The 19,983-nt window shown below is 47.3% G+C and overlaps 2 protein-coding genes across 2 annotated transcripts in view; one reads left to right on the forward strand and one right to left on the reverse strand.

Annotated features, from left to right (window-relative positions):
• LOC143001767 (calcium/calmodulin-dependent protein kinase type II subunit gamma-like) overlaps window positions 1-19,983 on the reverse strand; it is a 27,796-nt gene continuing 7,813 nt past the window's right edge. Inside the window, exons 5-22 of the mRNA XM_076151541.1 lie at window positions 19,904-19,958; window positions 19,575-19,640; window positions 18,714-18,786; window positions 17,275-17,377; window positions 16,790-16,873; window positions 16,244-16,338; window positions 15,641-15,763; window positions 15,300-15,383; window positions 14,740-14,782; window positions 10,657-10,697; window positions 9,783-9,866; window positions 7,928-7,972; window positions 7,748-7,793; window positions 7,429-7,503; window positions 4,421-4,496; window positions 4,202-4,296; window positions 3,216-3,452; window positions 1-2,611 (exon numbers count right to left, since the gene is read on the reverse strand). Coding sequence (XP_076007656.1) covers window positions 3,220-3,452; window positions 4,202-4,296; window positions 4,421-4,496; window positions 7,429-7,503; window positions 7,748-7,793; window positions 7,928-7,972; window positions 9,783-9,866; window positions 10,657-10,697; window positions 14,740-14,782; window positions 15,300-15,383; window positions 15,641-15,763; window positions 16,244-16,338; window positions 16,790-16,873; window positions 17,275-17,377; window positions 18,714-18,786; window positions 19,575-19,640; window positions 19,904-19,958 — 1,421 coding nt within the window. The 3' untranslated portion in view covers window positions 1-2,611; window positions 3,216-3,219. The remainder of the gene's footprint in view (window positions 2,612-3,215; window positions 3,453-4,201; window positions 4,297-4,420; window positions 4,497-7,428; window positions 7,504-7,747; window positions 7,794-7,927; window positions 7,973-9,782; window positions 9,867-10,656; window positions 10,698-14,739; window positions 14,783-15,299; window positions 15,384-15,640; window positions 15,764-16,243; window positions 16,339-16,789; window positions 16,874-17,274; window positions 17,378-18,713; window positions 18,787-19,574; window positions 19,641-19,903; window positions 19,959-19,983) is intronic.
• Window positions 11,483-19,983, forward strand: part of LOC143001763 (uncharacterized) — a 22,669-nt gene continuing 14,168 nt past the window's right edge. Inside the window, exon 1 of the mRNA XM_076151538.1 lies at window positions 11,483-11,494. The gene's annotated coding sequence lies outside the window, so the exon portion shown is untranslated. The remainder of the gene's footprint in view (window positions 11,495-19,983) is intronic.

Below are 19,983 nucleotides of genomic sequence, written 5' to 3' on the forward strand. Positions count from 1 at the left end.
AGGGCCTCATACCAAGCTACGGCTCCTGAATCCTTTTTTTTTTTTCTTTTAATTTCCATTTTTTGAGTTTTTATTTTTCATGTCACCTATTTCAACATTCTGGATGGAGGGAATTCTCATTTCAAAAGATGCAAATATCATATATGAACACTAGCTCCATCCTTATTCTGGTAGGTACATGGTAGAAATGCGTAACTGAAACATGCATATAACTAGGGTCTCCCGCTCTGGACGGACAGTGTGTGATGGCTCACACACACCGACTCCTTACTCTCCCGCCTCCGAAAACGCCTCTCCGCCGAGCAGGCCGCCATTTAAAAGAAAAAAACACCGATGGGCAGGATGACGTCGATCGCTCCCCGTCCCGATCGCTCCGTGATCGTCCGATCGGATTTTTATGTTTCAACCTTCCTCCCTTTATTCCCTTTATTTTCATTACTCTTTTTTTTTTTATCTTATTGTGTGTTTGTGTGAGGGAGAGTGCAGAACTCTAGCTTGGCAGAGCGGCAAATTACCAAACGGCAAACGACGGTTAACAGCAACAGCGACGACAAAAAACTCAAACCAGTAACACGGTAACAGAGAAACAACAGAGAGATAGACAAGAGAGAGAGAGAGAGAAAGGGGGAGAGAGAGAGAGAGAGAAAGAGAGAGAGAGAGGGAGGTACAAATCAACATCTCGAGTGCAGACATGGGGGGTCGGCTTAGATACGACTATGCGGGTGGATGGAGACGATTAAGTAGCACAGCGAGGGTCGCACCGTGGTCACACAGCAGTGGTGCAGATATGTTACAAAGCCGAAACACACCACCAGGCAATGAGTGTGTGTGTGTGCGTGTGTGTGTGTGCGCATTTGTGTGTGTGTGTGTGTGTGTGTACATGTGCGTATGATATGTGGTACACGCTGCATGGGAGAGACAGCTCACAGCATTGTGGGATCACGAGTAAGGACACTGTCGAAGGTGTTCAAAGTGAGAGAGCTCGTATGTGTGTGCGTGCGTGTGCGTGCGTGTGCGTGCGTGTATGTGTTTGGGTTGGTTTGGGGGGGTCCGACCTTCTTTTAACCAGTGTTTTATCTAGTTCAGCTCCTTAAACAGTCTTGTGGCCATGGGACTAGAGCTGGTAGCCTGTGTAAGTGTGTGTGTGTGTGTGTGTGTGTGTGTGTGTGTGTGTGTGTGGATACTGTTGGATAACAGAGATCGATCAGTGTTATAAATTTTGTAACGTAGAGAATTAAACTCCAAACTAATCGAGCGTCAAAATTGTCAACATGTGGGGGTCATGGGGTCGTTCCCATGGCCAGATGCACACAATGAGCGTCTCTTAGATACATGTACATATATTACATTTTTCTACATATATCTTTACATTACACTGTATTTACACAGTGATACAAACAAACCAGGCCCTTGCAGAAAGCAGAGAAGAGGAGAAGAGTTCAAGAGAAAAAAAGGAGGGGAGGGGAGAGAGGGGGCGAACGAGAGAGAGAGAGGTGGGCGGGCAAACATGCAAAACGCAGACGCCTTTCCCGCCGCACACACACTCCCTCCACTGCATACGGACGCAAATGAACACGCGCGCTAGCTCCAAAACTTGCACAATAAAATCGCTCTTTAAAAACACGGTCGCTTAAAAAAGAAACAAAGAAAAGAAACAAAGAAAACGAAAGAAAGAAGGAAGGAGCCTCGGGTAAGATCAGTCGGACGGAAAAGGCTCCGAGTCTTCACAGGAACGCAAAGGAACGACGACGCTAAAAACGCCACGACGACGACGACAGCGGCGGCGAATCGGAATCTCCGACGCGACCCGGCTCCGCCCCATTTAAAACCTCCCACAAAATGCAACTTCCTGTTCTCCCCGAAAAAACGAGCACACAAACAAAAGCATTAAACAAATGAACACATAAAAAGCCTAAAGTTCTACACTTTGGTGCTTCGTGTATTTGATATCAAGTTTCTCTCGTCGTCACGTTCTCGCGAGAATTCTGCCCGAAGACGACTTGATTATTTTTTTTCCCTCTAAACATCCTGTCGGGGGGGGAAAGTCTCCCTACATCTTTACACCGACGTCTGGGTATCAAACACTTGCGTCCCAGGAATTTCCTACTTTGCCAAAACGTGTCTGAAATCTCAGCTGCTACCTTCACACTCCTCTGCTCCGCCATGTTTAGATAGTAAATATAAATGCTTGGTTTTGGGTTTTGGTGGTTTCTGGTACATCTAGTCATAATTTACACATTATATTCATAACTCATACTCATAAACTGTCACAAGTTCAACTGTAAATCCTCTCCTCCCCAGGATGTCTCATCTCGCACAGGCAGAAAAAAGATGGCCGCCAGGGGAGGGTTAAGAGGGCAAAGACGCGCCCTCCAATCAGGCGCCAGATGCATGCATCATCCCATGGGGGCGGTGTTCCGTGTTCAGCCGGCCCCCAGCAGGTCAAAGGAGGGACAGGATTGGTTGGTGTCGTGGAGAGGGTTTGCGATCTTGCCCGGCCGGGCTCCTGGCACTAGCCAATCCGCGAGGAGGATGTGCCCCTTTAAACACGCTCGCTGAAAAAAACTGCCCCCCAAAACACACACTCCAGCAGACTGGAGCCTCGGGACCACTGAGGGGGGGAGGAGGGGGGGGGACAAGAGGAGGGAGACGTTAGTGTAGCGTTGGCAAGGAAACATGGATGGAACTGCCTGATGCCTTTACCAGGAGGTCAGTGTTTATCTGATAGAACAGATAAACTGTGCTGTAGGCTGCTTAGATCCTTTTATCTGCGCCGTTTAAACTTCACACAACCTTCATCCGGCGTCAAAACAGACACATCCAGGTCACACATGCACTTTGTCTCCTCTCTGGCTCACTATGTGGCTGAACACAAACTAGTCGTCACAAGTGTTCCACCATTTTTATAATTTTGTGCTGCGTAATCAAAACTCAACATTTATTTGCAGACAACATGGTGTGTGTGTGTCCTGACACCTGCACGGGTTGATTCAGATGAATGCCTGTTTGTCTGCACGCCACACAAAAAAGCAGGCAGGCAGAAACAAAACTGCTAACTAGGTCATGAAGCTAACGGCATTAATCAGCAATAACAAGGACGTCAGTGAGGAGAAGTTGCAGTGTAGTAAAGTTTTGATGCTCTGTAGTTACATGGACATCACTCACATTAACTAATTTAACCGTGTGTGTGTGTTTGTGTGTGTGTGCAGCAGTACCTGATCACTGTAGAGGGGCAGCGGGCGCTCCTGAGCAGTGGAAGTGAACGTTGAGCCACTTGCCATCGCGACGATGCCACACCCTGGTCTCCTCCGATTGGCTGGAGCGCGGGCGGCCCGTGGAGTCCACAAACTGTGTGAGCCGGATGTAGGCGATGCACGCGGCGTCCTCGCCGATCAGGTGCACGTGCGGGTTGAGCAGGGTGGTGTGCACCGGCTTGCTGTTCTTACTCAGCACTGGAGACATAAAAGACAAAATTGAGAAACTCGATCAGAGTCGTTCTGCGCTCCGAGCGGCGTAAACAGACAATAAACAAGCCATTTCAAGACAAGTCATCAAAAAGTATAACTCAAAGTGAAAATCTCAACAATGGAGGGATCGTGTGGAAAGATAGATTTTTCTTTTATCTTTGACTTCTTCTCCCAAACAAACAGCCCAGACACATTGTGTTCGCTGCTGCAGGGAATACGCCGCTCTCTACAGTAAACAAGGTCAGCCAGTGTGACGACAATGTGGAATCTTCCTCCGGAAAATACAAAGTAAAGCAAAAAACTGAGTTCCTCAAGGTCACAGGCGTCGAGGCTAGAATATACTGTATATAAACACATTCTATCAGGTGATTTCCACCCAACAATGAATCTATTAAACATTTCCTCTGCACTGTAAATATGCAGACATTTACATACCAAGCTCTGATCAAATACAAATGAAACAGCTCCCTAGTTTGAATGAGTTAAATGCATCGACAAAGCAGACGACACATGGCCTCCCTGAGCCTGCTGGTGTAACCGCTTGTATACAGTATGAATATGCATGTGAATGACTGTGGGACAGTTCAGATGCTGTCAGTTGTCGACCACAAACAGGAAGTTTCACCTTCCTACAGACTTTCTGGTACTCGGTGTCCTATTTAAGGCGCCGCAGCCGCCCCTGCCTGGCAGATTAAAATAACTTGTGCGCTGCGCACGCACAAAAAGACACTCACAGTTTTCAAAGTAGAACTTGTGGAAGTCCATGCCCTCCACCAGGTTCCCCAGAGCCTCGGGTTCAAAGGAGGTGAGTCCAGGGTCGCAAATCCTCCTGAGAAGGTGTAAAGAAAAAGGAGGAGATTTGAGAGAGAGAGAAGACTCGAGAAGCTTCTGTATTTAGCGATAAAGAAACTATTCTATACATAGCTTTGGCTTTCATACACAGCTGTACTCACGTGTAGGCATCGAAATCTCCATTGTTAATGGCTTCAATTAGCTGCTCCGTTATCTTGATGATCTCCTGCTTACGAGCTGGAGAGAAGACAGGGAGGAAGAGAAGGAGGAAGAGGAAGATTACAAATGTGAGAAGAGAGAGGAGGTGAAAGTTGTCAACATGGCAGTTTTGCCTGGCGATTCTCTCTGATGTCTTCCACTCCCGCCTTCTGCTAAGGTCTCTACAGCTCAGCTACTCGTCTTCCACTCGTCTTTAACCTCTTCACCTCTCTTCACGGCTACGGAGGCGGAAACTTGCCACCCACTTTCTCCTCGCCGACTACATTAGACCAAAAGTGACTTCACACACACACAATCTCTGCAGCCGTGACGCCAAAACCTCAACAGAGCAGAGGAATTACAGTGCGACTGCTCATTTTATAATTAGCGAGCTCATGACTTGTGAGTTCAGTTGTAAAGACACACAATCTGGCCACAATCAAATAAATATCTCGGGTGTTGTTCTCATCTTTGTCACCAAGTCTGTGTCCCAGATCAGCGTCTATATCTGAAATCAACCGCCTTTCCCAAAATAAGATCTTAAAAAACGTCTGAGAAAACCAAGACAACTAAGCTGCATAAGATTCCATCAATATGTCTCTAGAGTAAGTGGTAAAGTCTTATTGTTAGTTGGTCAAATTGAGTTCAATGTTTTCCAGTGTGGTGAGATTTGCTTCACTTGCTCCCAACGTGACAGATATAAATCATCTAAGAGCTTAATACACGCAAAGCAGTTCCCCTCCTTTTAGCATTTTGACTATTCAAATAGAAGAAAGTGAACTGGAAACAAGTGACTTTGCCTCACCACACCGACTTCAAAATAAAAGCTTTTAGCCGTTAGGTGTGTTAGTAAATGTCTTGCGGACGTTCGCAGGCTGCGTCCTTCATTCCTGTGAAAACATCTCAGAAAATGTTAAAGATTTAATGTGCAAACAGCTGCACCGGGTAAGATGTCAGGGGAAGCAGTGGTCAGTTAGTCCAGATGTGCTCTTACTCTGCTTAGTGTTGCTTTTAGCAGCGACAGTGTTGCTCCCTAGTGGAGCCGCAGGCGCGGACGACTGTGAGAGCTCAGAGTCGGGGCAGGAGCTGTTGCCTGTGCTGTTCCATGCCATGCGCTTTACGTCATGCGGTGGAACGGCTGGAACATACAACGGATGGTCAACACACACATGGAGAAACACCAAAGGGGAAAAAAAAAACACACACACACACACAGGCATGCACGTGATCACACACACACACACCTCATGTGGTTAGATGCATGCATCCAAAACAAAAAAAGGAACACAACTGATAAAGCAAAGGACATGATTGATGTTGGTTAGTGTGCGACTTAGTGACAGACTTAAGACAAACCGTGTGGGTGAGGGGTTTTGGACAGACATGCAGATGGGTGAAGACGGGGGCGGGATGGCAGCTGGGACCAAGATGGGCGCAACTCTGTGCAATCTGAGAACCCCCGAGTGGTGAAACGGACCTGCTCTGCTCACCTCTGATCTACTCTCCATGCTGAGGAGGCCTGATCTGATGACCTACAGTAACCAGCTAAGAGGAGATCGATGCCCGCAAGGGGGTCAATGGATTCATGACATGAGATGGAGGAGAGGAGGAAGGACAGAGTGAGACGGTAGCCCAGGTGTGTGTGGAGCAAAGAAGAAGAGGGTTTATAGTCTGGGAGCAGAGCAGGGGGAACGTTTGGAGGGACACGTCTGATGTGATGTGTTCCCCCGGAGGCAGCTTACTGATGTTTGGATTGATCATATCTGACGTCTGTCCCCTCTGAATGATGAAGGCAGCCTACGTGAGTGTAGATGTCCAGTCTTTAAAAGCTTGCAGGACATCGATCGGGACATCAAAGTACTGCTTAATAAATAGGCGGACTTCATTTGCTGCATGCGATGGACAAACAGCTGCGACTCATCGTCTCTCGTGTTTAACATAAAAATAAACATCTGAAGTTCTGTCAATTCTAGTGGAGCTCATAACACTATTACCATGATTCTGCTAATCTGAACACACACACACACATCTATCAGACATCTAAAGCTGGACTACATTTAAAGAAATGATGAATCTAACAGTTGCCAAAGAATTTTGAGGAGTACGGTACAGCGTGAGTTAGTAGTAAGTGAGATGCCGCAGCAAAGGTGATCACTTGTTTACTTCTGCTGTCTTCCCTTAAGAGCTGAGCGGAGGAAGGAGGAGACGAGGGGAAGGGAATGAAAAGAGAGGAGAAGAGTGTAGAGGGTGATAGAGGAAGCGGCGACATACAGAACAGAGCAGTAGAGAGGAAGATGGAGGGGAGAATGGCGCTTGGTGCCGAGCGTGGACTCATGGATTCAGTGCAGCGGACGCCTCAGACTGGGAGGCCAGCTTAGGACACACAGCTGCAAGGTGAGCAGGGCCTCCTCCAGCTGGGCCCGTCACATTAGGGGACAGTGCAGAAGATGGAGTGATCGCCAAGGAGAGCAAGCACGCACACACACGCACGCATACACTCTCACATACACAAATCTCAGGGTTCCCACCATAGCCCTGATGAGGAATTTCACAACTCTTTCCTGAATGAGCGTATTTCGATATCCAGAAAAGTTTAGTTTCTAAGTTAGCGAGGCAGTTAGGAGGAGAAATGAATATAAAACGCAGGACCTGATCTACAACTAGCGTGACAAACAAGTAGCATTTCTATCATATTTCTGTTATAGCTTTCCTACATGGAATACACCCCGCACAAAGCCCCAATACTCCACAACTTCAAACACAAGTGGGAACCCTCAGAGAAAAAGAAAAAGAAAGAAAGCTTGGCGGATCAGAGTGCGGGAGCTCAAACATGTATGTAACGCGTCATTGCCAGCGACTACAAAAAGCCAGGGTGGGTGGGTGGGTGGGAATGTGGGTGGGTGGGTGGGTTGGGGGTCAGGTCCTTGCCAGGGGTGGCCTTACAGCTGCTGCTTGCCAAGGATAAACTTACTGGCAGGTGAGCTTTGAGGTGAGGACAGAAGTGGGGGCATCTCCTCTGTGGCGCTGCTCTGCGCCGAGCTGTCCGCTAGAACACACACACACACGTACACAAACACACACATGAACACACACGAACACGCGCCCAGCACCATCACAGGCAACCAGGCACAGTAAACACACACGCACAGACATACATACATCCACATCACAGGCACACAGTGAAGAGTGTGAGAGACACATGTAGTATCTCACCACACCTGTCTCCCCTAGACAGAGAGAGCGAGTGAGAAGAGGAAAACTAAAAACAGTAATCAGAGTACCTTTCCTACCTTTCATTTCCTCCTCATCATTGGTGGCATTGCTCTCTGTTGATCCCTAGAGGAAGGAAGGAAGGAGGAAACAAGAGAAACAAATTAATGACGCCTGCATCTTGTCCGACAGGCTTGGCGGTCACTGCTGGGCGCTCCGTGGCGTCAGGGCTTTCAGACAGACAGGACCGCACTCCTCACCTTGACACCATCAGGGGGGTTGTGCACCACCGTGCTCTGAGATTCCTGTGGCACAGAACACAGAGGTTATTGCTAAACCTTTTCATCCCGAATGAGCGTTTCTCAACCGGCAATGACTCGGGGCCTTAAATTGTAGCTGTACGCCGTGGTGACACAGCCCGGCAAGACATTCCTGCATCTAAGCAGTTGCCCCGGCAACCAAGAGCAACCATGGCCTACTCTGTGACCCCCCTGCTGCAGCAGTTGAGAAACATGACCTCACCGGACCGGCGTGTAATGAAATCACAGCACGTCAAAAACCTCAAGTGTAAAGCATGCTAGCAAAGCGCGTCTGACAACATGCTAGGAACAGACAACCGCACATTAGTAACATTTGGCAGTGTGGTGGGATGTCGCTGTTGAGGCAAATAGGCGAGAGCGAGAAAGAAGCTTGGGGGGGTTGTTTAAAAAAAAGTATCAGGAGTAACAGTAATGCGTCATATTTATAGGGAAGATGATTAAAATGGGAGAGAAGGGTTTCATTCAGAGAAGACAGAGGCCGGATTACAGGATGGGAGTAATTCATACGCAACAGTGCCAGCTTTAACGTGTGGTTAGGGGGGAAATTGTGTCACGCAGGTTCCCCCATTCATAAAAGCATGTTAGCCACTTATTATTAGCGTTTGTCCTGAAGGAGTTATTCAGAGAAAATGTGACAGTGGTTAGCAAGAAGGTTCTAACCCTATGTTTGGCCTTTCTGTATGTAGTTTGCATGTTTTCCTCCACCAACACTAGACACTAGAATGTTGAGGAGCCCACTGCTCTTCATGATTTGGGGTTAGAGGTACAGAACTTTCCGTGTGACAATACAACGAAAGCCTTCTTCTTTTAAAAACAGTCACGCAAAACATTAAGGTCCGTTTCAGTCTGATGAATAAATCTGATATCGGAGGCCATTCAGTTGATTAGTCTGTTTACTTAATTGGAAAGGGCTGATCTGCTCTCTCAGGCATTCTAGCTGAGCTGTACATCTTCCAACCTCATTTCCCCTCTCTCTCTCTCTCTCTCTGACATCCGTTAAAGCCACGCCCCCCCCCCCCCCCCCCCCCCCCCCCCCGCGTGACAGGACTGACACAGACCACCTCTCTTAAAGCGTAAAGCTCTAAAGCAGAGAATATACGTTTCCCTCACTGATCTAACCGAGGAAGGGTTTACATCGGGGCCATTAAATATGCAGCAGCTCATTGAACATGTCGATCTGCGTTGCCTGTCGTCAGGTGAAACCCTTATAACGCGTCGGGAACGTTACACGGGTGCATTTATCAAAGTCAGAGAAGCTTTATGCATGAGCTTAACTGATGGCGTTGCGCTTTGAGCATGGCACAGAGGACCTATTGTGATTTGTTTTATGAATTACCCCCAATCGAGACTTAAAATCTACAGGAAAATGTCAGTAGGCATAACAAGGCAGACCAGGACTCCACAGCGCTCTGTGCTACCACATGAGTAGCGTTTAATCCCACAGACAAAGTCATGCTCCTTAAGAAACTAAATAAGGGGCACATGTGCAGCCTGAAACTCCAAGTGAGGATGAGCATTTCAAATCATTTCTAAAGAATGCACTCCGAGTACTGGGCTGTTTGTTTTTCAGTTCAGAAGCACATGTGCTCCTTGAGGAGGAGGAGGGGGAGAGGAGGGACGTCCAGACGATGGCTACTGCTGGGACAAGAACAGTTATGGTGCAACACCTCCTGGATGGTAGATAAGGACAACAAGCAGCAACCACTATGTGACGGTGAAGGACGAGACACAATGGGCGACTACGAGACCACTGGGGTTAACGGACGAAAACCAACACTGCGGTGGCCTACTGTACCATTTGGGCGTTGGCTGCCATGTTGGTGTCTTTCAGGGCATTGATGGCGCTCACTATACTGTTCTTACTGTTGTTGGTAGAAGGCTGGGACGGGAAAACGCAAACACACAAAGTGAGCACATACAGTATCACACACATGCACACAGACGCATTAGAATCATACGCCTTTTAGGGAAAAGGGGGCTAATGTTAGTCAAGTTTCCCCGGCTGTTGAGAGCTAACAGGGTAAATGAGAGGGTGAGTGCTGGAGAATGGCCTCCAGATCATCCTTTTTACTGCTTCACCAACTCTCCATGCCTCCGCCACTTAACTGCACAGAGTGACCCCTGGGGCAGGGCAGCAAGAGAGGTAGGGAGGGAGGGAGGGAGGCAGAGTGATGCTTAATAGCAGCAAAGAAGGATGGAGGCTGCTCGGAAAAAGAGCAGCAAACCTCTGGCTGAGACTGACTGAAGGTGAAAGAGGGAGAACTTTCCTAACCTCGGGGTTGCATCATGTGTCGACAGCGGCGCGGTAAATTTCCCGCGCGCGTGACAGCTTTACTTCTGTTCAAAGTACTTAAAATAAAAATTACGACAACAGTGAAATGATCCGATTGCTCGCCTCATGAGACTTTCAGACCTGAAGAGAACAGACATGTGCAGCGGTTTGGGAAACCCTGAGGTCTTGCTACATAAGCAAATGCAAGAATTTTGTGCACGCCCCAAAAATGAAAATGTAAAAAAATATTGCTTGTGACACTAAGGAGGAGAAAATGAGGAGAGAGACTGTGAGAGGCACAGAAAAACAAAACAGAAGGCAGGGGGAAAAAAAGGTTAGAAAAAAGGAGGAGAGGAGAACAAAAGAGGGCAGAGGTGTGATGATGAGACGACCTTACCTTAGCAGAATCTGACTTTTTGTTGAGTAAACTTTTGCATGCTGTAAAAAGAGGGTAGAGGGGAAGAGACACATGTAGTAAAGTGAGTCTCGGTGCTGACTGCGGCGTCTGTGCCAATCCATCCTGTTCATTTTCAGCTTCCTCAATGATATCAAACCCCGGCTACGACAGATCTGTGACGACCCGATCCGCTGTGTTTTAACAATGTAGTCCGATAATGCTGTCGGGGCATAACTTGCTCTTGATGGGTTCCTTTGGCGTTTTCATTGGCTGTACAGGTTGCTACAATCTGCAAACCCATTCACATCATAAGCCATTCATTGCCATCAGGGGACAAGCGGGGAAACCTGAGAGCAAAGTTAACTTTCCCAATCCATTTCCTGCCTGAAAGACCCCAGCTGATCTAGAAAGAGAGTGATGGTCCGGTTCAAATGGCCGTCAGGACTCAACGACGATGAGCTAAGTTAATGTAAATCATTGATTTCCTTTAAAGGCTCCGGTCACTTTTGTCTCAGTCTAAAGCTCTTAACTGTTTGTTGCTTCCCTTGCTCCTTTCCTACTGACACACACACACACAAACAAACAACCACACACAGATACCAAAAAAATATCTAATCTTGTGTTTCTTACCTTTCAATAAGAAATGGGAGAGGAAAGGGGAGGGGTGGGGGGTAAACAGGAAGATTAAAACAATTCTAATACATCAGAGTAGAGATAAGGGACACAGTGTTTAAGGCGGCAAACAATATCATGCTCCATAATCTGAGGGGTTGAGTTGATAAGCATGTTCTATCTTGACCTAGCCATGCAGCATCCAAAGAAAAAACAAAGAAGATTCAAAGAATTTAAAAAGAAAGAATAAAATACAGCCCCTTCAGATGCATAGAGAGCTGATTGGCTAATATGCAAACATTTACTCTTCAGTTGTCAACAACTTCTACCTAAAAGCCATCAGGCCGTGAATAGTGACGCCACATTCTCATGCTCTCCAAATGCACCCATGCCTGCTGCTCTCTCAGAGGCTTCAGAGGTCTGCTTTGACGGCTCTGTAACCACCCAGGTGTTGTTGTCGTCGTCGTCGTGCAACCTACCCAAAGTCTCAACTCCCTGGCAAAGTAATTCAAAGTAGACTTTCCCTGATTGTCTTATCTGAAGGGTTCGGATGTGTTCTGCAAGGCTGAGACAACCCCATGATATATGTGTGTGTTTTTATGTTTGAGCTCTGCTGTGGAAGCTCGCCGAGACCTTTAGAGAACAATCAGTAATCTCATACGACAGGACAGGATGAACAGATCAGCTATCAGCAATAAGCAGTTGAGTTGAGGCCTGTGGATTAAATCTTGATATTTCTGTCTCAACATTCAAGATGGCAAACTTGAGAAATAACGAACCTCAAAAAAAAAAAAGCCAAAATTCTGTGTGAAGGATTCAGCGTTTCGGGCTTTGTTTATTGATCCGCCCACACCTCATGCGCCATTCAAGGAACATATCAGCTTGATGTGAAACACAGGGGGGGGGAGCATTTGGAAAGCATCTGAATGTGCACGACCCCGAGAGCATTGTACAGGATATTACCACACAGGACACCCACATGCGAAAGGCAGCAAGGCAAACACCTTCCTATGAGTGTATAGAGAAATTCTCCAAACAGCACGCTTCTCTCACACTTTGCTATAATGTCACTGACAAGAAACATCATGAGCAAAAAACTGCCAAGCCTCGCCTCAGCCATACTTCAGAGAAAGCTGTAAGGAAGCGGTTATATGGGCCGGATATTTGAAGTGTTGAGTGACATCATCGGAGGACCAAGCCAAACGGAGCAGGACGGGTAAAAGGGGGGGGGGGGGGCAGGAGGGCAGACGGGGCCCAACCTGGCGGGATGATGTCACACATATTCACAGCACTTACGAACAGGCGCCGGTGTCCGGGGGGGAGGAAGCCCACAACTGCAGGGCTCGCTCTAACTGACAGTCGCACCACAATCACCCGGAATCTCAGCGCACAAACCACACATTCCAGCACCAACGCCCGCCTCCCCGTAGGTTCGACCTTTAACTAATTACCTTAACTCTGGCTGTACACACATCCTAGCTATGAGGAGATTTATGTACATTGTAGAGCAAAATAATTCCCTATTGTGAAATGGTTAGAGAATTCAATTTGCTCTACATTGTCTAATTCTACTGTCTGCTAACTCCATGGAGCCACCTTAGGAATCGTCGACCTTTCTTCAACCTTTCCCACCCAGCAGGATAAGAGCCGAGTCTGCTTTAATACTTTCCAAATCAAAGGAATCCATCCCTCCCCTGTTGATGAAACGGCAACAGAATGTGAGAGAAACGCCACAGTAGGCTTGCCAACATGTTAGCTTTTGGCATTATATAAAAGAGGACTGGAGACCTTTGGAAAGCACTAAAGTAGATCTAGAGGGAGAGTCGAGACAGAGGACACCATGAACCTCAAGAGATTAATAAGGAAGGCTGCACAATGCTGATTGGCTCCAGCAGCGCCATCCAAGACAAACCTTCCGTCCTCTGTCTCAAACTCCCACGCCCCATACCGCAAAGCTCTTTAACATCCACCTTCCCCTTCTCATCCCACCAGACCCCAGGTCTGACGATGGCAGCACGCCAACCCAGCTCTTGCCGGCCCCCTGCTGTGTCAGTCCCCGCCCCCAAGATACATGCCCCTCCGCATCCCCTGCCCCATCCCGCCCTGTGGACTCTCTCCCGGCCTGGGCCAGGAGACAGCACAGGGGAGAAGAGGGCAGGCTGGAAGGCAGGATGGAGCTTGCAAGTAGTGAAGACAGATCGCTGTGATGTAGAAGATGAAATGGGTGGTACAAGTGCCAAGACTGAGAAGTGTTGAGGTGCAAAGTAAAAAGCACTTTTGAGTGCAGGTGGGAAAAGTGCAGAGTGAACTAAATGGATTATCCTTAAGTGATACTGATGTGCATGACTGTGAGCATGAAATCTAATATTGCATCACGGTGAGGACAACACACATCCATTAGACACAAAATAATCTAAGACAGGACATGCAAATGTGTGTGAATCTTGATGAAGATGCTAGCAATGGCTGCATGCAACAGTTTGGGAACGGTGTGGGGGAGAAGGCCCACCCTGGATTATGACCCAACAACCAAGATGTAGCTGTGTGTGTGAAGAGGAAGAGGATGGGCGTGTCTCTGGGACGTACCTTCCTGAGCCAGTGAGGCCGTGGAGGAGGCGGCAGCAGCAGAGTTGGTATGCTGCCGGCCCACTATTGGACAGAAATGCTACAGTTGGGAGGAGCTATGCAAATTAGGCAGGCCTGTAATCACAATGATCAATCGTGGCCCTAGAGAGCTATAGGGTGTGCTGCTACAGCCCGGGTGTCACTCTGCCAAATGCACCAGAATGAACAAAGTGTGACACAAATGGGCTCTGGCAAACATGTGCAACCCTGTGGTTCTCTAGGTCCAATGCTAAAATCATTGGTGATTGACTAACCAAGTCCGTCTAGACTCAGGACAGTGATTACAAACTACTCTCAATAAACTGAAGAGATAAAGACAGACTCTTGGTGGTCACCTGGTTTGGTTTATAAAACCACACTTGCTCCAACATAATTTGTTAAATCTAGGCTTCCCTGTCGCAAGCATGCACACAATCCATGGCCAGCGGGAACGCGCACATACAAACTGATACACACTCACATGTGCGCACACACGCACGCACACCCACCCACACACACAACCACACAGAGGGAGAAATACATTAGAATGTACAAGAACATACTGTTGCCAACATATGATATAACAGAAAATCACATTTCAGCTCACACACATGAAGGTGCAATTCACTCAGAATTATTAATATCATTTCCTCCATCGACTTAGGAGGGGACTTCTATCAAATCCATCTTAACGCTGTGAACGAGCAAAGTCCTATGCACACAGACAAAACAGTTATTTTGAGGATGAGTGGGTGAGTTTGTGTGTTGGGGGGGTTAAAAGGAGGTGCAGAGGACTCTATCCACTCTCGTTCCTCCTCTCCCGCTGCATGTACTGAGTGGGAGAGCGAGGGCAAAGGGCACACCCACCTGAGAAGTTTCTGGACACCAGCATGGTGGTGAGAATGGCTCCCTGGAGGAGAGGAAGAAGGAGCGAGAAGTGAAGGAGGTATAATGAGAGCTCGACAAGATTCCGTTTTTTCTTATTCTGGACTCACTTCTGATACGACAATATCACCACCATTTGCATGTTTCTTCTTCTTCTTTTTTTTTTTTTTTTTTCTTTTTTTTTTTAAATGGCGTCGCATTTACCAAAACTACCAATGCCTTCAACAGCCAAATATAAGTCATTCAAGTGTATTCCCTTTGAAAGAGTATCCAATATGAAAGTCCAATAAACAATCTCATATGCAAATGAATTTAGATGATACCACATAAGGGAGAACAGCTGTGTGCTTCATCTGTTCGTTTTGCATTTGGTTGTAAATGCAAAGTGTGTGCAATATCTATGAGATGTGCTCAGCTCAGGGCTCTGCGGCTAAAATGGCAATACTCTCAATAACGAAAGGAAGGGGTAACGCGTAGGCTCTCTCACTAAAGACTAGAGTACACAAAGTTGAACTTAAGGATGAAAAGGATGAAGAGGATACCTTGAGTTTTCGGCGGGCATTGAATTTGCGGAGACACTCGACAGTTTCCTGCCTGTGCATCATGGAGGCCACTGTGGAACGGTGCTGCAAGAGGGCAAAAAAGATAAAAAAAAATAATTATGTTACATACTCTTAATCTTTCTGTGTTAACTTACACAGGACTACAAGTGTCTGAGGGAAAACTATACAGTATGTTCATAGGTGCTTCATGTATGATTCCAGTATGTCAGTATGGTGATTTCTGTATCCCTGCGTGTGCATTTGAGGCTTCACGTGTACTTGAGAAACTCTTGAGCAATGATTGGCTTGGTAGGTGTGTGAGTAAGCGAGCGAGTACTTACGCAGACCCACGGGTGTTTGAGGGCCTGCTCGGCAGTGATTCTCTTGGCTGGGTTGATGGTCAACATCTGGTTGATCAGATTCTTTGCCTCAGGAGTCACTGTGTCCCACTCTGGGGAGGGGAACTGCCCCCATCAAATAAAATAAAAATAAATAAATAAACAGTTAATAGAATGCATTTCAAGGCAAACACATGAAGGAATTGTGAAATGAAAAGGAAAATATTGGGCTTTTTTTTTGACCAACTAAACAAATTCATCAGGCTCCCACACACACAAACAGGCGCGAGAGAGCGCACGCGCGCACACACACACACACACACACCTCTGCAATGCGTCAGGGAGGCCCTGATAGGATCGATAGCTTTGGACCAGCTTTCAATTGGACACTAATAAACATTCACAAACGGCCTCGCAAGCCCCTGCACTGCACCCCGCACACACACACACACACACACACACACACACACACACACACACACACACACACACACACACACACACACACACACACACACACACACACACACACACACACACACACACACACACACACACACACACACACACACACACACACACACACCCCTTTACTTCATCACTTACATCATATGCACCAGCTTTGATCTGCTGATACAGTTTGTGTTGATCTTCATCCCAGAATGGAGGATAGCCAACTAAAAGAATGTAGAGAATAACACCTAACAGAAAAGAGTGGAAAAAAAGAAAGAGATTCAATTCCTTTTCAACCAAGACTTTGTATTCAGTTAGAAGGACAGTCCAACCATTCTGAAATAGGATCTGCTGAATTTCTCCTCATGATTCACGATGAGAGTTTGTACTCAATATTTCAATTGTTGCTGTTTGGTATCTTTCAAACAAAGAGAGGTACTCAACCAGCAGCGGACACTCGAGCACACAGGCGTCGAATGTGAAGCAGGTTTGTGGGTGAAGCCACCTTGATTCATTAATCTGACACAGCTGGCGGTTGTCGGCAATTAACGAGCTACCAATTTACCAACTCGTGTATTTGCTTTGCACAAACGCATAACTCCAAATGATAACTGTTGGTTAATTTGACAGCTTCGGCAAAACCTTTGTTCGTCATCGCAAACAAAAGTTGGCAGCCTGAGGGTTAGTTTGAAGACTCACCACAGGCCCAAATGTCCACAGGCTTTCCATAGGGGTCCTTCCTTAGGACTTCAGGGGACAGATAGCCAGGAGTCCCCGCAAAGCCTGCAGGAAAAAGTAGAGGATGACATTATCAAGCCTTTGTAATTGCTGATGGATGCTATTTTTCAGCGGTTATGTATACAGTGGGGGTGACCTGTTGGACAATGGAAGACCAGATCATGACCGTGTGGAGTCACTGTTGAGTCTATGTTCATTTATCATCTAGTCCCTCCTGGACAGTCAGCCAAACGCTGGCAGCCTGGCCATTAGCCAAAGCACAATGACCCAACCTCTTAAGCAATGCTGAGAAAATGCTTTGTGTGTGTGTGTGTGTGTGTGTGTGTGTGTGTGTGTGTGTGTGTGTGTGTGTGTGTGTGTGTGTGTGTGTGTGTGTGTGTGTGTGTGTGTGTGTGTGTGTGTGTGTGTGTGTGTGTGTGTGTGTGTGTGTGTGTGTGTTTTCTTACCAAACCAAGCTTGCTGGTCTCCCTGTACTTCAATAGCCAGGCCAAAGTCTGCCAGTTTCACTGCAGCGCCCTTCATCTTACTGGCCAACAACAGGTTCTCAGGCTGAGAGACACACACACACACAGAATGTAAGACCAACAGAGTGAAAGAGAGAGAGAGAGAGAGAGAGAGAGAGATGGACAGTCACAGACGCAGCTTTTACCCGTCCAACATCCCTACGCATTAGAAACGTTTACATTTGATTTATCTCACACAGCTCAGAAAATGCACGGTGGCTGGGGAGGGTACAGGTGTGAGAGAGCCTGATGTATAGACAGGGAGGAAGCAGGAGAGAGTGTGGTTGAGAATCTCCAGAACACCTTATATGGGCATGGGTTCGTAGCCATAGAAACCACTTGGGAGTCATTTAGGCAGTGCTGTAGACTGCATACTAAATGGAAAGTGTACTTGGTGAGAGACAGTGTGTGTGGCAGTGTTCTAAATGGCCGCTGTTTGGGCAGTAGAACATAAAGGGCTGCAGTAAAAGCCCACTCACGATAAAAGGCCAACAAATCAGGCCGACAGGACAGGCGGTAACGGCGTTATTCCCTGACCCAGTGCTCGCACATGCAGAGGATCATGCCACCCACACATGTGCTTCTCTGTCTGAGGCTCCCCATGTGATTATGAACAACTCTCCCCCCTTCCCCCCCATTTTGCAGTCTCCGCTTGAAACCCAGCACATAACTACATCTTATTAATGCCATTTCTAATAGGATTATTAGTGTCACCTTAAAGTAGGTTAGGCAGAGAAGTGGAGATAACAGGGAAGCTCTCTTCAACCAGTCTTTTCATCTGCGCCTATCAGCAATTTGGGACAAAGCCCCTCCCCCGCTGCTCCGTGGATGGTGTGATGTCACAGGGGTTGTCATGGCAACCGCAGAGGTTCATCTATGCCTTTACCCTCATCTCTCAAAATGGACCCCGTTCATAACAGTCAGAAATAGGTGTGTGTGTGTGTGTCTGTGTGTGTGTGTGTGTCTGCGTACATTCGCGTATGTATTGGTTTATGTCCTTGTCTTTTCCTTGCTATAGGTGAGAGACAATGCCTTCCACACGGCAATGACTTGCCATCTCTAGGCGCTATTCTCAGCACATGTACGTATATCCACACATGAGGAGAGAGAGCACACACACACACGCACAGAGGCACGCGCACACACAATTGGTCAAAGACAGGGAGGCACTGATAACGAAAAGGAGTTGGAGTAAAAATGGAGATGGATCCATGGGAAAAGGAGGGGATGGAAGCAAAAATGTAGAGAGAGAGAGAGAGAGAGAGAGAGAGAGAGAGAGAGAGAGAGAGAGAGAGAGAGAGAGAGACATCCTTGTGTTGCCATGGCCACAAGCAGAGGTGTGTGTGTGTGTGTGGTTGTCATGGCAACGGGCAGCTACTCACCTTGAGGTCTCTGTGCACGATATCATGCTGGTGGATATGATTGACACTCTCCAAGATCTGACTAATGCAATGGCTACAAAAGAAAGGGGGAAAAATGGAAATACATGGGAAAAGTCATTGACCTACTTTGCCACAAACATCGCATGTAATTCACTTTATTTGCTAGATTGCGGTGTGGATGTGTAACTGATGTGTTTCTTTACTAAATCTAATGTCTACCCTTAGCAGAAAAGCTAATGGTTCTCATCAGACACAAATCCGAGTGCAATGTCCAACACCACCCCATCCGCCCTGCTCTGTTGTGCTTCTTACACTACAGTATTTGTGTTATGTTTGTGTGATCCGTCAACTTTTTGTGTTACTTCACAAAACAAATTTGATCTGGGGAGCAATTTTCATAATGTGCATATCATTTCAGCTGCTGCTAATGCTGTGATTCCCAATTCCTGACTGGGGAGCATGCTTTCGTATTCGCCTGGTGTGTGTGCTGGCTCACGACGGAGCGGAATTATAAAAATCCCCCAGAAGCTTTGTAACCGGCAACCTGATTACTGCTTTCCCCGCCATGACGCTGAGCTCCACTATTCCACCATTTGAGGCTTGTGTATGTGGAAAGGTTGATGGGTTAAAGGTCAGCCTCAGTCATGGAGAGTAGGGGCCGGGCCTCCATCCAACTGGCGAGGTCCGTCCACGCGTGCGTGTGTGTGTGTGTGTTACTCTATAAAGCCCCTTGTGAGCATGAACAGACAGACCCCTAATCCAATTGTACGACAGACTCCGTAAGCTGCGCAACACGCAGCCACAGCAGAGATGCCGATAGGAGCAGGAGCAAACCACAGCAGCTCCATATGAGGCGCATACCTGGCATCAGCTTCACTGTAGTATTCCCGAGCTACAATGTCTTCAAAAAGCTCTCCTCCTGTCACCCTGATAGAGAGAGAGGGAGAGAGAGAGAAAGAGGGGGGGAGAGAGAGAGAGCGAGAAAGGGTGAGAGAGGGTGAGAGAGGGTGAGAGAGGGTGAGAGAGAGAGAGAGAGGGGAGGGGGGACACAGAGAGAGACAGAGAAAAAGAGAGAGAGAGAGTTGTTAGCATACACAAACAAACCACAGTCACGCGCATGGATACAATCTCAAATGTCACTGTCTGTGTGTGTGTGTGTGTGTGTGTGTGTGTGTTCAGAATATACTCACAGGTCAAAGACAAGGTAATGAAAGCCTTCCTCTGAAATGCTGTCATGGAGCCTCACTGCAAGAGACAAGGTGGGGGTGGG

Source organism: Genypterus blacodes, unplaced genomic scaffold (genome assembly GCF_046128005.1).
Source record: "Genypterus blacodes isolate CSIRO-AG114 ecotype Tasmania unplaced genomic scaffold, CSIRO-AGI_Gbla_v1 ptg000055l_1, whole genome shotgun sequence".
NCBI classification, from domain to species: domain Eukaryota; kingdom Metazoa; phylum Chordata; class Actinopteri; order Ophidiiformes; family Ophidiidae; genus Genypterus; species Genypterus blacodes.